This window comes from Ambystoma mexicanum, chromosome 12, assembly GCF_040938575.1.
Source record: "Ambystoma mexicanum isolate Mex_15411 chromosome 12, UKY_AmexF1_1, whole genome shotgun sequence".
NCBI classification, from domain to species: domain Eukaryota; kingdom Metazoa; phylum Chordata; class Amphibia; order Caudata; family Ambystomatidae; genus Ambystoma; species Ambystoma mexicanum.
The window spans coordinates 294,104,302-294,129,828 of NC_090936.1; the positions used below are offsets into that span (position 1 = coordinate 294,104,302).

The 25,527-nt window shown below is 46.3% G+C and overlaps 1 protein-coding gene across 7 annotated transcripts in view; it reads right to left on the reverse strand.

Moving 5' to 3' along the window:
* C2CD5 (C2 calcium dependent domain containing 5) overlaps positions 1–25,527 on the reverse strand; it is a 2,654,621-nt gene that overhangs the window by 1,570,870 nt on the left and 1,058,224 nt on the right. For all 7 annotated transcript variants that reach the window (XM_069628452.1, XM_069628454.1, XM_069628457.1 and 4 more), the window contains one exon: positions 13,899–14,090. In XM_069628452.1, coding sequence (XP_069484553.1) covers positions 13,899–14,090 — 192 coding nt within the window. The remainder of the gene's footprint in view (positions 1–13,898; positions 14,091–25,527) is intronic.

Genomic DNA, 25,527 nt, shown 5'->3' on the forward strand with positions numbered 1-25,527 from the left:
AAAGGACTCAATCCATTTAATTACTGCAGGTGAGAACTGAACGGCTGTTTCAAAACAGAGGGAACACAATCCTAGAACCAAGCAAAGATACATCTCCATAAAAGAATGTGAGTATTTAAGGGGAACAAAACAAGTGAGAGGAATGTTTGTCCGGCTCAGAATTCTCCAGAGAGCCATTCTGGTTTGCTAGTCCGATTAAATTGTGTCCCAGGATCGCACACGCTTCCACCGTGGCGCTGTTTCACAATGAGACAATGTGACTTAATTTCTTTGGTGGGTTTCAGCCCAGGACTACCCTTCTCTATTTTTGTTCTTACTTGGTTTCTTACTGCAAGTCTTATTTACTATCTCTGGCGGGATTGCCAGTTCCACCAGAATCCAGACTATGGCTTCTGGCTAGCCTGCCTTTCTGCTGTTGCTATCTGATTCTCTTAGAATGGGACTTTGGCCCTAACTATCACTGGACATAAGTCCAAAGAGTTTCAGCTTCACTAGCTGTGGTATGTTAGCTGCACCCCAAGCCCGACCCGCATTTCTTGCCTTTGCCTTTTAGTGCCTCTTTCAGCCTTTAGGAACAAGAAGAGAATAAGTGGGCACCACAGGGTAAAGTCACTTCAAATCTAGTAATTCGTATGCAAAAATAAAAATCTCTGATTCGCAATTAGTCAAAAAGTTTTACAGGAGCTGGCTGTGATGAGTCTGGAGACATCCTGACTCAAAAAACATGTGAGGACGGAGACTAGATTACAAACCCAGTCACACAGCCGCTCTCCATTATACCCAACATGGGTTGTGAAATTATTAGAGAAATCTTCAAAATTGATGAAGCTTAATACATAAACGGGACATGGCAAGTTTCCAAATAATGAGAGTCCTTGTTGTGTTTCAAAGGATAATAGTTTATCAAAAATGTTCAGGGCAAAGTTACTAATTAACTTTTTTACTAATTTTGAAATCAACATGTCCTTTGAAGACATTGAAGGTCTTTCATCTAAATGCGCAGAAACCCTAGGGTTCTCAACAGAGGAGGCGACGGCAATTCTCGAATTGATTAGCGAAACATCTATTGGCACACATGCAACCACAACTAAAGACTCAGCCAAACACATTAAACAGTTAGAATACTTGATACGCAAAGAAATCAACAGGGAACTACATGCGATCACATTAGGTCGCTATTTTAAGAACCAACACATTCCAAGAGGTCTGCGCATATAACTCCATCCCACTCTATGCAAAGAAAGTAAAGAGTTTGTATGCAAGTGGGAAGCTATTTTGAACAAATGTTCCTTGGACCTGATTCTATTAACCATTCAAGAGTTATCCAAAAATATGACTACCCTGAATACTGAAATCCAAGATATTGAAAAAAGAACTGGTTGGCTCGCTAGGCAAGGAAGAATACAACATTATTCTAGCAGATATCAACACCAAACTCGAAGACTACAAGACTGAGCTATAACAAAAGAAAGTTAAAAAATTCAAACAAGATACCTATGACTATATTAATGAAGAGGCATACACGTGGATGGATAAATATGGACCAGTAGCTCTGAAAGAACTTTATAAATATCCACCAGATAATACATCCAGCTCAGACTCAGAGGCACAAAGGGACGCTGACGTCCCCTCGGAACAAACAACGGATGGCTCCAACCGTACGACCAGTCCATCCACACAAACACCTTCAACTTCGGCTTTTTTAGGCGCTCACCCAAAAGAACCTGCAGGGAGAGGAGGAAATCCTAGAAACAAACTCCAAACGAGACTGCAACTAAGGAAAACTTAGTAATTAACATATCCCACAGAACTTTGAACAAAACTGAAGAAGATACCCTCCAGAAGGGTTTGAGTTTCGTGCCTACATATAGCACGACATTATTTGACACCAAGATTGAACTGTATAAATTTGTAAGAAAGCTCAAACTTAAGGTCTTTTTTGAAGAACTAGAAACTCATGAGGGGGGCGTGGCTAGGAAGCCATGTGAAAGGACGTGTCTGTACGGGGGCTCCCGCAGATCCGTACATTATCCGACGGAAAACCGTGCAAGGACCGATGTAATTTGGCTGAGACTGATATGACTGCGTACAGGAATCTCAGGTGAACGTGTGGACACGTTTCGATACGGGCCTGCACTGTGAGAGCGCAACAAGAAGCTAAAAGAAGATCTGGAGGCGAGAGTGCGATGAACGAGAAAATGGCCGCCGCCGCCTAACGAAGGAACAAAGGAGTGATTGATCTGGGCGCCTGACGGTTGCACTGGAGCGTGGTGGTGGGGAAGGTGCATGACTCGGGTGCATCGTGGTCATTAAAGACACCCAGTCCTGCGAGGCCGACGGCGCGGACCTGGGAAGGGAGCAGGGCCTGGCCGAAGACACTTTGTAACTGGAGTGTGCGGTGTGACCTGGAACTGAGCCCCGGGCCCTTCGTGGCCCAAAGTGCGCTTCAAAGGGCGAGACGCGACCTGGCTTAGCCTGATGGCCGGGTGAGCCGGAGGACAAAGGAACTTTGTGTCAGAGACGTGGCGATAATGATGGGGCACCCGAAGAGCGCACTGTGACACCCTGCCCTGGATCCGAGCAGGGATAGTAGGACGGGAGACATGTCAAACAAGCCCCTGAGAACGAAGACCAAGCAGCCCACGCTCGACGAATACGCTAAGACGCCTCCCGGCCCAGACGGAGCCAAAAACAAAGACAAAACGCAAGCCAAGGAAATGGCCGCCGGGGGTGCGAACCATGAAGTCCTCGCTGCCATCGCAGACCTGAAAGAGACCTGGGAGACCAAGCTCCAGCTCGCTGTGGCTGAACTGAAGACCGCAATGGAACTCCAGGTTGGGGCAGTACAGGAGGACGTGAACCTCCTAAGGCAGGACGTGCGTACTCTGGCTGAGCGCACGGAGACTTTAGAGAAAGAAATGGGCCCTGCCGCGGCGGACTGCGCTGTGCATAAGCGCGAACTCCATGCCCTGGTGCAACGCGTGGGCAATCTGGAGAGTAGGGCGGAGGAGGCAGAAGGACGCGCCCGGAGGAACAACATTCGTATTGTGGGCCTACCGGAGGGAACCGAGGGCCATAATCCAACGGAATTTATTGAAAACATGTTACTGCAGGAGATCACGGGAGGCACTCTGTCGCAGGGTTTTGCGGTTGAGAGAGCGCACAGGGCCTTAACTAGGAAGCCGCCGCCGGGAAACCCGCCCAGGCCAGTGATAGCCAAGATCCTCAATTACCGGGATCGAGAAAGGATCCTTGAACACTTCCGCAAGGGAGGCACAATACAACGAGGAGCGGCGAATATAACTGCCTATCCCGATTACACCCTGCAGGTACAGCGCAGTCGTATGAACTTTGGATCGGTGAAGAGGAGATTGCGGGAAGCGGGGCTTAAATACATGTTGCTCTATCCGGCCAAACTGAAGGTCTTCTTTCAGGGCAAGCTGCTGTTCTTTGTCACCCCGGAGGATGCTATGGAGTGGTTGGATGCACAAAACTGCCCTCAGGAGTCAGATGTTCAGACGGCCGTCGGAAAATAAAAGACGAGATAAGTAACGCTGTAGGCCCGGTCGGGTCACGAACATTGAGACTTGAATATAGTCACTGAACTCGCTGGAGAACATGTGCGTGTCAATGGTTATGAAACGTGGTCCGTAAGCACGGACATGGTTGCGAAGTAGAGGAGCCTCCTGAAGCCGCTCTTTTCACCCCCTTTTTTTGTGTTTAGTTTAGTCACTGTTAGTGGGGTGACACCCTGTCGGGTTCTCTATTTGGGTTTTCCAAGGAGGACCGAACACAGGGATGCCTGAGATCCAGGGATGGAGCTGGGCAGTTGTTTGGGGTAGGGGTTTGGGGGGGTGTTTTAGTTTTTGTATGAGCCTGGGGGTGAAACCGGGATTGGGTGTTCGCAAAGTGGGGAGGGATTGCCTCGGACGGGGGGAAGAAACTACTGATAGGCCATGGGAGACCTCAGGATATTAACGTGGAACGTTAGAGGGCTTAACAGTTATCTTAAGCGAAATAAAGTCATGTTGTATCTTAAGAGGCAGAAGATAGACGTAGCCCTGCTACAGGAGACACACCTAAAGCGAGAGAAACTGGAGCTGGTAGGGAGGAAGTGGAAAGGAACAGTGGTAGGATCAACGTACTCCGCCTATGCCAGAGGAGTGCTGGTGTGGGTGGCGCCACACGTCCCATTTAAGCTAATTGAGGAGGTTGTAGAGGAGGATGGGAGGTTGGTTATGGTGAGGGGGCTGGTAGAGAACAAAGTAGTGTGCATTGTAAACACATACGCGCCTAACCAGGAAACGGCGACATTTTTTAGGACGCTGTGCACCAAGCTCAGTGTCGGGATGGGGGGAACGGTGATATGGGGTGGCGACTTTAATTGTGTGTTGAATCCCAGGGAGGATAGGTCGGATGACAAGATGACTAAGCCCAGCCCGGCGGCTAAGGTATTGCAGACGCTGCTGGCGGATTTTGGCCTGGTAGATGTGTGGAGAGCGAAACACCCGGGCGTGAGGCAATACTCACACTATTCGGCTCCGCATCTACTGCACACGAGGCTTGATTACTTTTTCGCTACGCCAGACATAGTCGCGGAGTGCGAACATATAGACTACAGGGCGAGAGTCCTCTCTGACCACTCGCCCCTGGTCATGCGATGGCAGCTGTATTCCCCACGAGCGCGTATACCAACATGGCGCCTCAGGGCGGAGGCGCTCAAGGACCCTGCCTTCAGAGAGGATATGAGGGAGGAGATATCTGCTTATTTTGAGGTGAATAAAGGGAGCGTTAAGTCGGCTGGCACCTTATGGGAGGCCTTTAAGGTCGTAATGCGGGGGATCGCCATTGCGAAGTCTAAGGGATTGATGGGGGGAGTCCTGGCGGATCTGCATAGAGCTGAGACTGAGCTGGAAGAGGAGTTGAAAGGTGGGGGGACAGATGCGGAGGCGGTCTCCAAATTGCAACAGGAGTGTGCGGAACATTGGGATAGGCTCTGTAATTTGAACTATAGAAAGTATATCGAGAGAGTGCATGCGGGGGGAGATAAAACGGGCCGACTCTTAGCTTGGCTGTACAAGAGTGAGACCCCACGATCCCCGATCAGATTGGTAACCAATGAAAGGGGGGAGGAGGTAGACACCCAAGAAGGCGTGAACAGGGCATTCGTGGAATACTATAAGGTCTTATATGAAGACTGCGAAGGGGGCAGCCAGGAGGAAATAGACGAAGTACTGGAAGATATAGGCTTGCCTAAGGTCAGCGATGAGGAGCGAGAGGAGCTGGATGCTCCAATCACCCTGGAAGAGCTGAAGGAGATTGTGAGACAGTTGCCCACTAGCAAGGCCCCAGGGGCAGATGGGTTCCCCAGTGAATTTTATAAAGTGTATGCGGAGGAAGTGCTTCCGCCCATGCTGGAAATGCTCAACGAAGCGTACGAGATGGGACGGTTGCCGGAGTCACTTAGGGAGGCGATTATAATACCGCTCCCCAAGCCAAATAAACCGGGACATGATTGTGGCTCCTACAGGCCCCTGTCGATGCTGAACCAAGATAGCAAGATCCTGACAGCTGTCCTGGCCACTAGAATGCGTAGAGTGATCGGCAAGTTGATCCACCCTGACCAGACGGGCTATGTCCCTAATAGGAACATTACTCACAACCACAGACGCCTTCACAGGGTGGTCGAGTGGGGTTGTAGTGATGACGGCGAAATGGCAATAGTGGCATTGGACGCGGTTAAAGCGTTCGACTCTGTTCGGTGGCCTTGGTTGCTGGCGGCTCTGAGATGGTACGGGATGGGACCAGGTTACGTTAGGTGGGCCGAGATGTTATACAGTGCTCCACTAGCCAGGGTCCGCACGGGTGCAGTGGTGTCAGAGAGATGGCAGTTGTGCAGAGGCACTAGGCAGGGGTGCCCCTGGTCCCCAATGTTGTACATCCTGGCCCTAGAACCCTTAGCGATTTACCTCCGGCAGCAATATGACCTGGTCGGCGTCGATGTAAGAGGAGAGTGTCACCTTATATCCCTGTATGCAGATGATATGCTGTTATACCTAAGATACCCAGAAGAAAACTTGCAGTTTGTCTTAGAGGTGATGGGGAGGTATGCCTGGTTGTCCGGTATAGCGGTAAACCCCCAGAAATCCATTCTATTTCCGCTAGGGGGCTATGTGGGGACTCCGGTAGACAGGTTGCCAGTGTTGCAGATCCCGTGGGCAACGAGATCCTTTAGATACTTGGGAATTGACGTGTATCACACGATTGTGGAAGAGCACAAGCATAACACTGAACTTGCTGTGGGGAAGATCAAAAAATGCATGAGGTTCTGGGAAAGATTGCCACTGGCGATGATGGGTCGGGGAGCTATGCTTAAAATGGTGGTACTGCCCAGGCTTCTGCATTGTTTTAACAACATCCCTTACATGATTCCTGGGAAGTTTTTTGTGAGGCTACATAGTATTTGCAGAGAATTCCTGTGGCACGGCACGCGCAACAGAGTTGCACTGTGGAAGCTGCAGAACTTCTACGAGAAGGGCGGAGTCAAACTGCCGAACTTTGAGGCCTATTATGTGGCAGCGCAGCTACAATATGTGTCCAGGTGGCTCTCTGACGACGAGACGCCTGAACACAGGCTGTTTGGGAGGGATTGCTCCCCGTTCTATCTGCGAGAGGTGATCTGGGTGACTAATGCATGCATGAAGGAGCGGCCTAGAATGCTAGCTTTGGGATGGAACATGTGGAAACGGGCCTGCAGGATGATGGGTAACCCTTTGCCGTGTGTGTCGCAGTTCCCATTGGTTGCACTGGCGAAGGGAGATGGACAGCTCAGAGTAACCATCCGGATATACTGGGAGTCAGTGGGGTTGGTCACCATGGGAGATATTTGGCAGGATGGGACCATTTTGGAGTTCGAAGAATTAGAGGCAGGGTCGGGATTGCACAGGGGTCAATATATGACATATCACAGGATAGTGCAGGAGATCCGGAATAGGTGGCCCGAAACTACCCTGGCCGATGAACCGGACGCCACGGTGGAGATACTATATGACACATCGGAGGGCGGGCATGAGGTCTCTAGGTTGTACGAGATGTTGATGACGAAGGTTGGGAGCGATTTAGTGCACTTGAGACTGGAATGGGAAACGGAGATGGGGGCCCCGATGGCAGACGGGTTGTGGGAGCGAGCCCTGGGGTACCATAAAAGAGTATCGAGAAATGCCAGGTTTAAGCAAATACAGCTTTACATAACGCACAGGGCATACATGACCCCCCTGAGAATATCCAAATTTCGGGATGTTGGACGCCAGGCGTGCCCCAAGTGTGACGAGGAGAATGCAGACATGATACACATGTTCTGGGCGTGCCCAGTAATTGCAGGCTATTGGGGTGAAGTGGCGCAGAAGCTGGCAGGAAAGGGGGTCACGCTCAAAGTGGATTCGGCCTGGGCCTGCTTATTGGGGGGATATCCCAGAGCGTGTAAACTTAGACATGTCGAGAAATTGAAAGATTTGGCTTATGTGCTTGCTAAACGTAGGATTGCCATGGGATGGAAGGAGTGTCATAAGCCACGAATGGAGGTCTGGTGGAGGGATCTCCAGAAATGGGCGGAGGCCGAGACGGCTGTGTGGCGGGATACCAGTATTGCAGGGGAGGAGGAGGAAATGTGCTCCCTCGCGGCTTGGAAATTGTTGATAGCCGAACTGTTCGGAACGGGGTCGGCTCCAACTGAATCTGAGAGCGATGACGCCCCCCCGTTCACAGCGGATACCGATGGCAAACACCATACAGGCTCATAGGGGGGAGGGATGGGGATTGCAGTGCTTTTTGTTGTTAAATGTGTTTATTTATGTTCAGTTGTATTGTTGTTTGGTTTATATACAAAATAAAAATATATTTTAAAAAAAAAAACTAGAAACTCATGAGAGTGCAACAAACGCTCCTGATTTCCAAGAATTTAGAGCAAAGAGCGGATTCATATCACCAATTACAGTCCCATCGATTGATATTTTTCATAAACCCGTCACCAGAGATCTCGAACGGATTAGCTACAAAACTCCCCCACATAAGAACCTCAAACCCCATGTGATGAAAATCATCAGGGATCTCTATAGTGACAAGGACATAACCATACGACCGGCTGACAAAGGAGGTGCCCTGGTCATCATGGATACGGCTGACTATGATGCAGAATGTACAAGACAAGACCTAACCATCTATGCGCCTTTAGACCATGACCCTACCATGGCCATCAAACAAAACTTGGAGACACTACTTGATAAAGCCATGGACCTCAACTGGATCAATGAACACGCTCGTAAATTATTGAACAACATTCACCCCAGAGTTCCAAATTACTACACATTGCCAAAAATTCACAAAGATTTGACCAAACCTCCTGGAAGACCGATAGTTGCAGGTATGGACAGCATCAATCAGCCATTGGGTGTCTACATCGATTTCTTTCTCCAACTGTTGATACAGAACACCTCTACCTACACCAGGGACACCACACATTTTCTACAGAAACTCAAATCCACAATCCCTCAACAGGATCATCTAATGTTTACCATTGACGTCAAGAGCCTATACACATCCATACCCCATGACCTTGGCACTGAATCCGTTGAATGGCTACTACTACAAACACCTGTGGTCCGAGCACAAAAAGAATTCATACTGACCCTTCTCCAATTTATTGCCGAGAATTCATATTTTCAGTATTGAAATCAGTTTTATTTACAGATCTCCGGGACATCGATGGGTGCCACCATGGCACCCACATATGCGAACTGTTTCATGCACAAATTCGAATTAGATCACATACTGAATAAGCAAGAATGGAGCAAAAACATCCACTTATGGACATGTTACATTGATGATATTTTTGGAATTTGGACAAGCACAGAAACAACATTCAATACCTTCTTCGAATACCTCAACAGAATTGACAGACGCATTCAATTCACCAGCGAGATATCAAATGATACAATCACTTTCCTTGATGTCAAAATAGAGAAGAGGTGGTCTGGCTACAATACCACCCTGTTCCGTAAATCGACTGACCGTAACAATTTGCTGCACCTGATGAGTTATCATCAACCCAGCCTACTCAAGAATCTACCCTATAGCCAATTGCTGCGTGTTAAAAAGATTGTCAGTGACCCTGAAGACTGCTTAGTGCAACAATCAACAATGAAAAACATTTTTGGGCACGTGGCTATAAGAAGGAAGAACTGGATTCAGCATCCCAGAGGGTGAATTCTCTTGATCGGGACACTCTATTATCATGTACACAACAACCAAGAGAGAACTGAAAACGCCAGTGTATGTTTCTAAATTTTCTGTTCAGAGTAACAAGATCAAAAATACCATCAAGAAACATTGGAGTATCTTTAGAAACGACATAAGGGTACAGAACTTATTTAACCAACCTCCAGTGTTTGCCATGCAGAGAAGCAGGAATTTGCGAGACAAATTGGTTCGCACAAGACCCCCTTTAAAAGAGCCTATCACACATCGAACCGGGACATTCCCCTGTCTTCATTGTACTAATTGTAATTTGGTAATTAAGGGTAACATTATATACCATCCGTGCACAGGCAAAAAGATTTTTCTTCGAACATTTGATACTTGTGACAGTACAAACATTATCTATGGCATAAAGTGTCCATGTGGGAAATATTATGTAGGCCAGTCTACTAGAGCTGCAAGAATACGTTGGGACGAACAGCGTTCCTGCATCCGGAATACAAACCCTAACTCAGCAGTGTCTCGTCATTGGATTGAAAAACGTCACGACTTGACACAAATCAGGTTTTTGATCCTAGAAGTACTGACCAAAGTCAATCCGCATGAAGACCTCGGCCTTGCGGCTCAACAGAAGAGAAACATTTTGGATCGACAGACTTGGGAGTTTGGCTCCAAACGGTCTCAATGAGGAGATCAATTATCATTGTTATATCTGAATTTACATGCATCTTCTTGTGTACCTTAATTTTGTGTTTTTCTCATACTCACTTTCATACTCACCTCCTTGTGTATCTTAATGTTGTCTTTTTTGCGTACCTTCATGTCTTTCTTTTTTACCCTGACAACCTATTACAGTGACCCATAACATACACAATAGTCGTTGCTATATGAGCCAGTGCAATGCACTGTCGCAGATCCCAGACTTTTTGTCTGGGACCCAAGGTGACACCGTGTGATGTCACCTCCTGCGACATGGATACACCACTGAATTACCCGTCAACATGCTTTTAAACCCATGTACTTACCATTAGATACACATAAGCCACAATTGATACGTGTATGTTCTTACTTTTTTCTCTCACCAAGACCAATCATTATATATTTTTTGACTTTACTTACATATTCATTAATGAGTGTGTTTACGCCCGACCAGTATTTCTTTTATGTTTATGACAATTTTTTCGGATTCTGTGTTAAACCCATTTTATTCACATAATACCAATGTATGACTGGTTAATTGTTTACTTTTGCAATCCAACACTTAATGACTTCATTAGCAGTGTTTTTTCATTAATGCACTGCAACGCGCCGCGCCAAATCGTTGACGTGACTCGGTCTTGAGGTAACAATAGTATCGCTACCATGGCAGCGGCTCTACACAGCAATGCGATTCAGTGACACCGCGTCTGCCGCGGCTCTTCATTACAGACTGCACGGACACGACAGGTATGCATGACAGAATTAACAACTTCCAAGAATCCAGCATCTAACTGTCATGCCTGCCGGACATACCTCTGGACCAGGAACAACTTCTCCATACAAGATGAGTTACGCCCATAGAACCAGTAGACCTTTTTACTCAAAATGGAGGTTGTTCGATACATTGCCCGGAAAACGACATCTGCATTTTTCACGTCGTTAATTTTCACGTGACTTAGGTCCGTCACGTGTATCACGGCAGTGCGTACATAAGCAGCGTGGAAACTCCATTCGCTGCTTCTGATTAAGTCAATTTTGGCGTTTGTAGCTGAACTCCGGACCTGCGTTCTCGCATTCCTTTCAGCAAACTTCTTTGGCCTAATTTGAGCTTGCTTTCCTCCACACGCTAATTCCTAGGTTGCGTGTATCCTGTTCGCGTGCCAAATCTCCACACGGACGCTATCTGCAAGCGCGGCTGTCCTGAGCTGCGTGAATCCTGTTTGCGTGCCAAATCTCCACGCGGACGCTATCTGCAAGCGCGGCTGTCCTGAGCTGCGTGAATCCTGTTCGCGTGCCAAATCTCCATGCGGACGCTGTCTGCAAGCGCGGCTGTCCTGAGCTGCGTGAATCCAGTTCGCGTGCCAAATCTCCACGCGGACGCTGTCTGCAAGCGTGGCTGTCCTGAGCTGCGTGAATCCAGTTCGCGTGCCAAATCTCCACGCGGACGCTGCCTGCAAGCGCGGCTGTCTTGAGCTGCGTGAATCCAGTTCGCGTGCCAAATCTCCACGCGGACGCTGGCTTCAAGCGCGGCTGTCCAGAGCTGCGTGAATCCTGTTCGCGTGTCTAATTCTTCACGCGGAAACGCTGTCTACAAGCGCGGCTGGCTTGGCTGCGTGTATGCTGTCACGTGCAATCCTGCACGTGTTTTTCTGAACTACTTTGAACTTTTGGTACCTGTGACAGTCAACAGGTGAGATTCTTATTTTGTTCTTTGTGGGAAAGGAAGTATTTCATGAACTATTGGAAGGTGAATGTGCACAGAACATTGGACGCTATCCTGTGGTGCACCAACCCGGTATCTAGCGAGAGCCTCGTGCCCTTCGGGATAAGTCTCCCTTACTAATCTTCCGTTCCTTTGTCGTTTGTTCAACTCTTGGGACTCTTCAAGAAACTGTCCTGGAATTCTTCAGTTTAGCCTTAAGGTCAGTGTCTGAATTAATCCCAATTCTGTGTTTCTTAGTATTTAACTTGGGACAGTGTCTTATGATACTTATCGATTCTAGGCATACTTCCTGTACAATTCCCACGCCCTTTCCAGTGATCCATCTCTCTGCCTGTTTTATTCAGTCAGAGAGTTGTATCATTTGGAAGGTCTAATTTGACCTGCCTACAATCAAGGCGGTGAAGATAGGATCCGGAAAAGCCCTACCAAATTGTATCCTTTTTTGGTTACTGTATCCTTTTCAGTTGATATTTTGGTGATTTATGACACTAACGCTGGTACGTTATACTGACTTAGGTCCCATGTCTATTTACAGAACGATACATGCGTTCAGCCTGGTCCCAATTTGGCGTTCTCCCGAATGCCTTTTATGACTACACGCACGGCAAAAGCACTACTTTTTGACCTGCAGGCTTGACACACTCTTCAGGTAAATGGCATCCATATTTACTATATACTGATCAACAGGCATGATCAATTTTGATTTTCACATTGTTGCATTTCTTCTTTTTCTTTTCTTCCGGTATCTCAAACCACACCCGAATTTACCTAAGTTGGGTATGTGACCATGTTTATTTTAGTATACTGACATGCTATATATTGTTTCACTGTTGTACATTGTATTGATTTGTAATGGCACAGACTTGCCCTGACGAAGGAGAATACTCTCCGAAATGCATTGGCGTACTAAGTCTGCTTAAATAAGAGATTTGCTAGCCGATTCTTCACTAAGAATTAATTAGTGAATTTTTGATAAACTATTATCCTTTGAAACACAACAAGGACTCTCATTATTTGGAAACTTGCCATGTTCTGTTTATGTATTAAGCTCTTTCAGCCTTTAGCCCTCTTAGCTTGTCCAATGCTGGTTTCCTAATCTGTCTCTTGGACACCACTGCCACACCTTTGTTTGTCTTCCACCTGCCTCCCCCTCAAATTACTTTCTCATTCCTCTGTAGTTCATCTCCCACCTCCTTTGTGAATTCCTCCTTTCTCTTTCTCCTCCAAACTCTGTGCTACAAACCCACTCCCTAATCCGGCTCTAGTCCTGGCCCCCTTCTATACCTTGTATTTAGCTGTGATAGAACTGATTTCAGTGGGGTCCCCTGTACTGGGCGAATGACCTTCGCTTGGGATTTAATGTTGGTCATGAGCCCCTCTGGCGACTCATGTGTAGCTACCAATGTCTGAATTACTTGTGGACAGCCCGCAGCTTTGTTGGCTGACTGTATATATATTATGAGTCCACCATCTTCGAATCATGCGGCCTTGTCATGGTGCCTGCTTGATTCTGCCATGGATCCCATTGGCTACAGTGGGTATCGCCTGCTCTCCCCTAACTACTGCTCATGGATAATCACGATCTGCTGTATCTTGCTTGCAGTTGCAAGTCGCTGGTATTCTCGTGCTATGACGACATTCCCATCCGCAAATCGCCCCCACATGCATGACTTTCTTTCCATAGTTTGCCCTATGCTTGCAAGTGGGATTTGCAAACCACAATTGCAGGGTGACCCTTCAACCACCTAAATTCCATTTATGAATGTTTATCTGATGGCCTGAAATCAGAGGATTTGAATATATAACGCAGAAGAGGTGCTGCAGATTCTCCACATGCGTCCTCTGGTGTCAGCATCATGGAGCTGGTGGCTTCCCCTGGCACCAAGGGTCCCTTTCATTGCATTTCCAAGCCTCAAGATTGTGACTTTGTAACAATACATCTGGTATTATAAAAGTCTAGCCAAATGAGTTCAACAAAATAATTGTCTTAACTGCAAGCTGTTATTAGCAGAAATCACCAAACTTTATTCACCTATTACAGAATTGCATAAGGCCTTTGAAAAGATGATATGCTAACTTCAACAGAAGCGAGTACGGGTACAGCATATTCAACATTTAAATATAAGTGCTAATCATGAATGCACTATGTTTTCCAACAATATTTTTAGCTTGGCGCCCAACAACAAGACACCGCATGGAGCGCTATGTACATTCAAACTCATACCTGGCTTGAATGAGGCACCCTTTACCGGAGACGGCTGCTTCTACTGGAAGATCGATTGTCGTGAACAGAACATCAGGAACCTTCTGCTTTCGGCAGCTGTAGCAGAATGTGAGATGTGCAGGGAATGGCATGTTCAGTTCATCATAAGGTATGTGACAAAATCCACATGCTGGGGGTGAAGATTCATCAAGCCTAAAAACATAAAACAATAAACAGTCAAGAAGAAAAACAAAACTGGCTTCTATCATGTTAAAGGAGGCCCAGTTACTAAACTACAAAGGTGGGACTAAGGGGTGTGTAAAAACTCAGGGTAACATGTTTGACAGCGAAAAGCGTGGTCTGCAAATTTGGTCCTCCAGAAATGTATAAAACACTTAGCAGCAAGTCACTGCGGGATAATAACAGGGCTGTATGCCCAGGTCAAGGGAAGAGCTCCAGGATTCATGAGAATTATCTTCCTCTACTAGGTTTATATTTTTGACTGCTGCCCTTTCTGATGCACTTTGGAATCAAGTATGGGAAATAGTGGGGCATGCGTGTGGATGAAAATATACTCAACTCAGCAGTTTAGGGGATAAAGTTAACTTGATCTATGACTAGGACGTATATAAGGTGCAGAAAGAATTGTATATATCACATCCGCACTGTCCCAATTCCTGCCGAATGTGCATTCAGGAAGCAAAAGCCAATCAGTCATGTAGTACCTAAGACTGTGCTGGAGGTTTTGCAACCTTGCAAATGCTGCCACAGGGAGTGCAAGGTTGCAGGTTGCTTTGCCTTGACTGAACGCTATTCAGTGTGCATGTCTTCTGCATGTACGTGTAGCACAGCCCTCAGTTTCCCTAGGCGTTGATGGACTATTTTAATACCCATTCCCCTCTCTTGCACTACAATTCATAAAATACACTGAGCCCCATGAAACATTCAATACAGCTGTCACATGATCACTGATATGTCAGCCACCTCTTCGCCTAAATACAATGCTCTGTATAATTTTTTATGTTTTAAATTAGTCATCTCTGCTATTAATTGAAAAGTCACCTAATTCTATTTACTATTCACATGCAATGTAATGTTCTTTTTATTTCCATGCTTGCACAGACTGCAGTCTTTCAAAGGGCCTTCCATCCCACTGCGCTTCAACGTCATAACAATGGCAGATGGTGCTTTACAAATGTCAAATAACATAATAAACTGCAGTACACGGTCTCCTCGATGAAAAGGACTTAAGATCTATCAATTCATTGGACTGAGGTGACTCAAGTTGCAATGCATGCAGGATGTGCAGGTAAAATCAGTGTGTATACAGTTAACCCACAAATGTCAAGTGAGTTACCAATGTAAAGCAAAACATCCCATCCATGAGTTTAACTGTTAGGGGAACTTGAGTTTCAATGGCCTCTTGAAAGTTAAACAGCAGTACAGAAAGTAAATCTGGCTTTTACATATAGTTTACAACTAACTAGTCATTGAAACGTATACGGTTATATGTTATGTGACATTTAGAGAGTACAGCACACACATCTAAAGCTGTGGTGCCAAATGGCAAAGGATATGTACCTCACAGCCAAGGTGTGGTATCCAGACGATTGGAATGTTTCAAAAACAATGTTTCAAGGGTTTATCAGCTGTAGAAGAAAGCTGAAAGGGGTCCTAACCTGGATCAGCAGGGATTTTGCTATTGCAATTCACAGTGCACTGAAACGTATTTCCACGCCACTGCAAGCCAATGCAAAGAACATAAAATCGATGATACATGATCTATGATGACATATTTTGGAAGCGTTCTGTAGATGAGCGAACTTGCATAGTTAGAATTTCCACAGATGTGCAAAAACATTGTGTAACAATAAGATTACAAAAGTCTGTGGCAGTTTATGTCAGAAATCACTCTGCGTGGGTTTTCGTCCCTGTTGACATTGGCCTGGTGTGAGCAGTCCGATGGAAGAACGGTACAAATACGCAGTGAAATGAAAATGGTATTTTGGATGGATTTAGTTTCATGAAATTTCTGCTTAATCAGGAAGTGATGGCAATCACAAAGGCTTTCAAATCACTGGAGGAATTAGCAGAAGGATGTGAAATACTGATATACAACTTAGTATAATCATTGTAATTGTGAAAATAAGATAAACAAAAGGCTTTATTAGCGAGTTAAGTGGGTTTAGATAAACGCAAAAAGTAGGAATTCCATTTATTCTGTGCACGTGGGCATGGCATAACAAAAGACAACCTAAACATGGGATGCAAAAAATCTGATGCGTGGGAGATTCAAAGGGAAATAAACCAGTCAAGTGTTATTACTTTTAATGCATCTTTGTGATAACTGGTAAATAAAAAAAATGCACCCATGTAGCAGGCTGCACAGAGGGTCTAATAACACAATTGCGGAGGTCGTCTCTTGATCCGCCTACGTACAATTATTATCTGAGACTAAAACAATTACAGACTGTTTCCCTATGTGATCCAAAGTCAGCCTGATGATGACAGAGTGGCATGGTCCTCAACAACGTGCCCTGTGTACACTATCCATAGGTTTAGCTACAGATGGGAGTGAGAAACTGGTCTGTAATTTGTGAGGGTTATGGTTTCCAGGAAGATTTTGTCAACTATGGCGGAATTAAGGCTTTCTTGAACTCAGATGGTACAGTGTTGATAGACTAAGGAATTGACAATCTCACAGAGGGGATGAGGTAATCGGTGATGTCTCACCAAGAGAAAATAATATGGTGGACATGTGTCTAGTGTGCAGTGAAATACTTGCCATTTATGAGCCTAAAAATAATCATAATGGGAAGGAACAAAAGGGCCACTGCTATATGGTGACATGAAAAAGGGTTAGCATAGGACAAGAAATGCAGAGACCGACCTGGAGCCATTCATTGTATTATTAAAGATTGTGTCACAAAAATGGCAAGCTGATTCAATTGGCCAGCTGGACATTCAAATATATGAAGACTTTAAGCAGGTCTATCTGAGGTTAGGCACCTCAAAAATGAGTTATCTGTTGTTTGCGTGCCTTTGCCAAAAATATGCAGATCTATCACGATTGCTTATAATAGGGGGATTTTTAAGAGTAGCTTTTCCACCTGGCCTGTTCCATCTGTAATTTTGCCTCTCCTTAGAAGGGTGGAAACCAAGGAGTTATTTCCGTCTGGAGGCACACAGTTACTTCCTAAATTGTTGCTAGGCCACCAAGAGCCATGAGCAAATAAACAAAAGAATAAACTTTAGAAGTGTCCTTTCTGATGGATACTGTTAGGCAGAAACCTGTGCAGTTCCCTCTGGGACCACTGCAAAAGATTTAGGACTACAGGTGTTTGGCAGTAAACCCACTTGGTAGCAGTCTGTACCACACAGATTCACTTGGTAGCTGTGGCTGAGCAGTCAGACTTCCCTGAAGAAGAGTTAGGCAGTATACAGAGTATTCACAATAGGTCAAGAGAACATAATAGAACAAGTAAACACTGACCAGAGCTTGGTGTAAAAGAGATATAATTATTTATTTTAAACCACATCTAGAAAAACACACAGGCACTAATAGTAAGCAATCCAAAAACACGGTCACTAAAAGATATACACTCCCTTAAAAGAATATTAGACAAGTCTTAAGTAAAGCCCCACTTATTTTCAGACAGCGGTGAGCGCTTAACGTAGATGGCACTCTAATAATTCGTTTTAAAAAGGGAGAGAAAAGCAGAGAATAAATTGAAACATATCCCAACACTTTTTCACGAACACAACAAGAGAGGAAGGCAAAATAACACTGTGAGTTTAGAGTCAGTAGGCCGGATCCGCTTTAAGAGGATCAAAACGAAATGTGTCCAAGGTCTTGTAACGGTTCAAAAAGGAGTTGGACCAAAGAAAGGGACCAGTTAGAGGGTCAAGGCGGCCAGCCCAGTCCAGAAGGTTAAGGGATTATTATTACCTTGTAGCAATCTTTAGAAAGGGAGGCCTGGCGGACACGGGACCTTAAAGTCGTGAGAATACTCCAGCGTGGGCAGTTGTTCCTGGCAGCGGATGCAAGTCGGTGCTTCATCCGGGGGAAGAGAAGATCTCGTCGGAGAGGAAGACAGGAGTCCGTTGCACTGCCAGGGAAGAAACCAGCCGCGGAGTTTCTCAGGTAAAAGGAGCGGTCCGTTGATTCGCGGTCCAGTGGTAAGTGGCTATCCGGTTGCCGGGGCGCTTGGCACAGGCAATTCGACCACAAGCCGGTCTGGGGTGCGAAGAGAAGAAGGTAAACTGGTTGTGCCCACCAGTCAGGGGAAGAAGCATCTCCAGCCGGGAGATCTTCTCTGTCGTCGGGAAGTGGTGAGTCGGTTCCGCAGGGCTCTACCGGTGGTGTCGTCGTGGTAGGTCGGCTCAGCTTCTCCCTCGTCGGATTCTCAGGTCCTGTGGCGACTTCTGAAGTTCCAGTCCCCAAAGCCCTGCTTTTATGCAGCATACCCCCATTCACTCAGCCTAGCTGTCAGTCAAACATGCTAAGTGGTGAGCCGGCCGGCTCACCACTTGGGCCAATCACACAAGAGTGCGACCTGAGTTACCAAGGTAACTCGGTCCAGGGTGCCTAAACCCCCTCCCACACCCCCTGTGGTACCCAGACAGAGTGGCACCACTTTTGGAGGCTTCTGTGGAGAAGCCTGCCAAAAAGTGGAACAAAGGGCTCGACTTGGGTTGGAGTCACAGAAGAGAACACAAACGCCATTTTAGAATCGAGTCCTGGCAAAAAATACCAACCGGCGAATTAATATTAAATAAATAAACCGGCGGTATGTTCGAAGCTATGAGAATTAAATAATTAAAGTTGGTAGCCTCGAACAATGGGAAAATCCCATAGGGATATATTCGCGGTCGAATATAAAAAGTAGTTTCCACTGCCACCAGCCAAAACTCGATCAGGGGGGACGGAGACGTGCCCCTCGACTAAAAGACCCCGGGGCAATCGAATTGCCCCGACCAGTACGTCCACAATTTGATGGTTTGTACTGGTTTCTGTTAATAATTTGGGACTAGTAAAGCCAATGGTGACTTTACATGCCCTGGGAGACAGTAGTCAGTCCCAGGGTATGGAGTCTATGGTGGGGTGTCACTATGACACCCCTGTGTCACTGCACGGAGGGTGCTGTGTAACACACATACTAAAAACACATGAGACCCTATGGAGTAAAGGACCCCATAGCCCATAAAACACATTTACAGTCAAAGGAACACTATAAATCATGTCCAAGAGTGGGAGAAAAAGAGTTTCACTCTTGGCAGGAGAAAAAAAAAAACTCCAGAAATCCAGCAAAGCTGCTGGGGGACTCACTAGGTTAGGAAATTCAGCCTAAAGAGAGAATTCTCCCTAACAGATACAATCACCCACTCAAGGTTTTCTCAACTTTTTGGTTAAGTAAAGACACAGTCTAGATATGGATATGTTCAAATAGCTACCAAGAGACATTGGAGCAGCTCTTGCTCATTTTCATCATGAAACTGCTGTGCCGGAAGTGAAGTTCTGGGTATATTTAAGAAGCTGCTGGTGTTTCATTACCTCAGAACCAACTTAGGTGTTCTGTTACACATAGATCAAACAACGATAGAACTGCCATGACTGGAGGGTATAATAAATACTTAACATAGTCACAGTATTTCCTCAGCAGGGAAGGATCGGAGATCAAAGAGGAATTGTGAGAGGAAGACTGCACCCATCAAAAAGAACATTCCCAAACTTCTTCATTCACTCTTCTAATGAATACCTTTTTAGATTGCTCATCTTTTGAAAAACTCTCACTGTAGTAACTCGACATGTGGCCAGAGATTGTACTAACAAATACCATTAGACAAACATCTGAAACAGACTGATGAAACTATGCGTCTTCCTCAGCACAAAACAAAAATCACAAGCGTAATGCTTCGTAAAATTGTGCAAAGATGCTCAAATTTGAGTATGGCAGATGTGCAATAGTAGGCCCTTATGCAAAGCAAGATGTATGATCTATGGTGAAATGAGAAAATAAAGGGTTAGCATATAACTGGTCTTATATGTATCATTCCACTTAGAGATAGGTACATTGTTAAGAGCATTATCCTTAAGGAATCCTTCTAAACCAACAAAAAAATGACTATCAATTGCATGCTGATTAGACATGAAGAGCTGAGCTACACAGGGGGTTGTAAACAACAATCACTTGGAGCTGGGCATCGCATCACAGGCAACAGTAGTTATGGCACCAGTGAAACCAAAGTGGTAGGTACTTGCAGTAACGTCAGTGAAGTAGGTCCCATGTCTGATTTGGTTGGAAGTGGCACAGATGCACAACATGCCCAATGATCGATCATGAAAAAGATAAGTGTTAGGACTTTAGTGTCCGAAAAACAGCAGCAGGAACCAACATCACAGTTGCCAGGGCCACATACACCCGTACCAAATTCTCTTTGCTCAAAAGTGCCGAGCATGCCATTTCCAAATTTCTCACATCTATGGTTTGGAGAAGGTGGCAGAGGGAAAAGTCCTTCTTACCAATCTTCTTGGAGATGTTTGTCAACAACTCTTCCTCTGAGCTGTGCATAGTGGTGAGTTGGAGGAACTCCCCACATTGCGTTATGAGGGGAGTGAGACACAGAGGACAGGCACGATCTGGCTGCTACTGGATGTGAGCCATAGGGTGGTTAGAGACGGCCTTGCAAGGTTCCAGTTCCCCTCTCAGAGGAAGGGCACTCAACTAATGTCATGAGCCCATTTTACTGCATTTAGATGCCCCTGCTACAGAGGACTACATTACCCAGCAGCCCACCAACTAGGGAGAGGAGGTGTGCTTGTCTCATTGTGTAAATGCACCAGTGGGTCCTAGGGAGTCACGTTAGCTTGGCCGCAAAAGCAACCTTGTACAGTGTGAGGTGTCAGAAATGAAAGCCGGACACAAGATTGTCATGTTTTGGTAAAGACTATTATTTAAATGAAAATGGGTTAGGAAAATGCCTCTCTGACCCTATTCTAAAGGGGCGTTTCCCTACCTATAAACCAAACCTAAGGATTGGTCTGTGTCAGGATGGCAATAACTGAAATGCTGCCTTGTGTCCAAAACATCCTATCCTGACCCTCACACTACAAGCAAGACAAAGGGTGAAAGGAAATGTCTTCAACCTGATAATGGCAAAAAAGTGTTCACAACAAAAAATTATAATAGCTCCAATGATAAACGTACTCCAAGGTGAACAACCTTGGATCCAGAGGGTGGCTCCCTTGCCCTTGATTCATTCTTAAATGGGATGGCAATGTCTCTTTTACTAACAGTTCCTTTGGGTCTCTCCTTGATTCACAATGTTCCTGTTAGGCAACAAGTTCTGTAACAGTCTTTCTTTAACACACAAGTGTCTTCCTTTGTCTAGCAAACACTGTCCTCCTTTAGTATTTCTGGTAATTTTGCAACTCGCCTGGTATACTCCCCTGCCAGGACTCTTTATGCAATTCCAACTGCCTGGAGTATTCTCCTGCCAGGTCTTCCCTTGTGATTTCACTTGCCTGGTGTACTCCTCTGTCAGGACTTCTCTTGTGTTTAAATTGTCTGGCATCCTTCTCCTGCCAGAACTTGTGTTTCACAGTTCCTCTGTATCACCAAAACTATATATATATCATTCTTGGCGCAGTTTATCTGTCTGCTGTAATGTTCGCTCAAACTTGGCACCACACTTGCATCTCATGTATCTGTATCTTACTGGGGCTTGAAACTGGACATCACCTTCTCTGCATTCAAACAATCTTCTTGTAGTTTCTGTATTAGCAATCTCATAACATTCAAATTGCCATTGGCAGAGTCACCGGAATGCCCCACTGGCTTTGGGTTGACTAACTAGTTCTTTACAGTTTCTCTGGTCCTCTTCGTGCTTCTGCCGCTGGCTTCCCACTCTGGATTGTGCGGACGTCCTTCTGGCTTCCTTTGCGGCTCTGTGACCACACGCCTGTTTCCCTTCAAGTCCAGGTATGGAGAGCGCTGCCTCTTTGAGCTGCCGAGAGCCCAGGAACTCTCTTGCTGCTCCCAGCATCTCCACGGTACATCCTGCTAGCGCACTGCATTTCTCCTCCTGTCTCGGCAGACTCCTCTGCTCCACCTCACCAGTACATGTCTCTGGCATTTGAAAGCCTCTGCATAGGAACCAATGTCTCCTGAATTGCCACACACAGTAGTGCGTTTGCCATCTTTAAACGTCCCGCGCACAGGTGATTCTGTAGAACTAGTCTGCACATTAAGCTTCAGGCTCCTGTTATCTTGTACCAACTCCATCCTCCTCGTCTCAGTACTTCTGAGATTATGGGAGTTGGAGTGCATGGGTCTCATCGGACATATAGTGTTTATATAGTTTTTCTCAGTGGTTTTACATGAGAATATTTTTAGATAAAGGTATCGCAGAAGCAAAAAAGGTTTAGTGTGTCTAGGTCAAAGATGGGGGTTTGACCTAAAGAATATTGGGACAAGGTTTATCTACTTCCTTTACAAAGGAGAACAGACAGCTGACAATAGGCCATTAAGGTCTTGGGCATCAGAGGTTCTTCCTCATGGAAAAGGGTGGATACCACATCTCGTCCAACGAAGTCATGACATCTCCCTCGAAGTTGTCTCCTACCATGTGATCTCCCTCATATAGCCGCCCTCAGGGTCAGGATCAGGCAGCGGCTGCCATCCCCTGGCCACATGGGAGGAGAACGAAAAAATAGGGCAGGGCTCCTCTTTTTTGTTAACAGAGTGCTTGACTCTAGAGGGTGAATAAGTAACAGAAAAAGCGGGGGACGAGTCAAGGCTACCCCTCTCTTCAACACACAGGAGGTGCTGGAAAACCAACAGACGACTACGAGTTATTTTCAACTAGTCATTTATGATCACTGTTAGGAAAGATTTCGTAATTGTAGGGAATTTTCCTTCCATGTGGCAACCCCTAAACTTTTTGCTATTGTTTTTAACCTTGTTCTTGACTTTGCCAGAGAAGTACAGCCTTCTGCCGCACTTCTCTGGGCTTTCGCTCCTTTCTTACGGGGAAACTGACATGCCCTTAAGACAGTCAGTACCGGGGAACGTGGTTTCCCGTAGTTTCTTTTATCGTGTCGCAGCTTTAGTGCAACACGACACAAGAGGGCACTGTAAGCTAAGTTACAGCTCTCTTGGGTCTCTAGCCTTCTACAGGCCCTAGATACTCTTTTAGGATGGTATTTGATCGGTGCAAGTCATTCAGGGACTGGAATGGTGGCAGCGATCGTTTTGTTTATTTTGAGCTCCTTTTGGCGTTCTGAGCACGTTTTTGCACTGAACCCAAAATGGTGGCCTGGCTCCCAAAATGGCCAGGCCGCGAGGCTTCTTTGTCCTGTCCACTGTCCGTCTTGCTCCCTTCACCTTCCCCAGGTCCGGCGACCCGGGGCCTTCCTTATTTGGGCATGTACTTCCCGCGAAACGTGGTTGCTTTCGCGGGCTTCTACATGTCGTTTGCGTGCCTCCAGGGTGTGGGCTGGGATGTCTGGTCCCAATACACATCCTGGGTGCCAGAGAGTCTAGGGTGGTGTGAATGCCTGGGACCACCGTGGTCCGGTCCGTGATTGGTCCACGTATGGTATGTGTTTTGATGAGCGGATCTCCCATTGGCTCCCCTCCGTTTTGGCGCGAAGGGAACCGTGGATAAGAGGGGGCTGGAAACACCACTACCATGTCGATCTCCTGAGTTCTCACGAACGAAGGAATACAGGAGCCAAGTATCCTGCAACCAAGAGGCTGGACCGAGGAATCGCTGGTGACCCGCTGAAGGAATCCTCCTTTGCACTGCTGTCGTCCTGTGAAACCCTTTCCTCCTTTGATCGAACCAGAAGGCCTGTACTGGTGCTTCGACCTTTGGAATAGCAGGAACAGCTATTCCCGGCGACTTCATCAACTCCTGCCAAGTAAGCCTTCGGAAGTGTCTCTGGGCCATCCAGTTGACTGACCAGCTTACAAGGGAGTCCTGCTCTGTAACCGCCGCCAGGTTGTGTTGTATTTCGAGTCCTTGTCACTCTCCCACGCTTCGTACACTTGGCGTTCCCAAGTCTGAAGGGAGGAGTGTACATTTGGCTCGAATACACACGGCCGCTCCGTTGTCCTGCTGCGGCAACAAACTGTGCTGGTTTCGTCGATTGGGACGTCTTTTTGCTCTACACGACTACGAGGCGTTCCCTGCTCTTCTGAACCTGCCAGCTGCTGAAACTAACGTGGAGAAGCCTGGGCCTGCTTGCTTCGGGGACCGGTGAGTAGTTTAGCTAGGATCTGGTCGCCCTCCTGCAGTATCCCATTGCTTTTCCCTGCTGTGTAAAAACAGCACCCTTTTGGCCGTACTCGCGCTCTGCTTCTACCCGCTGTGGAGGCTGCGCTTGAGTTGCGGAACCTGTTCTCCTTCTGCTGTGCACTAACCCGAACTGCCGGACTTCCTCCGAAGAGCTTCCCCTTTTGCCCGTTGGCACCGGCGTGGCAGGTACTTTGAGCACAAGGCTCCACTCTTCGCAGGGCTCGGACTTCCATCTAGTTAGGTGCCTCTGAAGGCGAACTGAGTCTAAAGCGTTATCGCACTGCCCGTTTTCCTTTCCTTTCAGGTGGACTACATATTTCGTGCTTTAAACGCTTGCGACTGTGTATTTGTATATATATTGTGTTGATATGGTATGTGTTGGTTTAATATTGTGATATTGTGATTTTCTCGCTACGGTCGTTGTTTTAAAGGCCTTAAAATAAATGTGTTTATATTTTTGATATAACACCTGTTTGGAGTAGTTTGTAAGCGCTCTTGCTTTGTGTGCTCATTGCGGGCTTTCAGTCACCCTCACCCCTCTTGAGACCTAGTCTTGACCGCCGCGATCGCTACCTTGATTGGTCTGGCTTGTCCAGAGGTTACCCTGTTCCAAGTAATTAGGTTGGCCTTCTGAACTTCTGCGCCACCAGGACAGAGTTCAGAAATCCGTCTTAACAATCACACAAAGTGCAAGAATGCTGTTAAAACAAAATGTATTCTAAATAGAGATACATAATAAAATCATAGATATACAGGTGAAGATCATTATCATTCACTAAACATGAACCATGCAGTTCTGTACACAGTGTGGTTAATAACACCTGTTTTTTTGCTAACTACTAACACTACTTTTTCGGTCACATGGGAGGAGGTCATCACCGGGGAATCTGTGATGACTCCATTGGATTCATCACAACAGTCTCCCACCAGGGAACCCAATCTGCCAGAATACTCACACATGCATGCCATAGTGAATGAAATCAATACAGCTATTGGGTAATACTGAGGACCAATCTCTAAAGAGATAAAACGAGGGAATCAGCTCATTACTCAAACTAAGGCCTAGGAGAAAGGCCTCTTGTGAATTGTGTACTCCAAGGTCCAGGAAAGACCTGTTGTGATTCGGTCACCATCCATGCCCCTGACCCCCTCAGGTATAACAGCCCCCTGGCAGCAGTGGGGCTAAAGCCCTTCACACCGACCCCACGGGCCTTAAAACTCCATCAGAAACATACATGGAGTCAGTCCTGGCGCCTTTGGCGCCAGGCTCATTATCAGGAATAAAGCAATACCAGTTTTGGACCTTAATCCAACATGGAGGCATATTACACAGCTCAGTTCTTTAGAA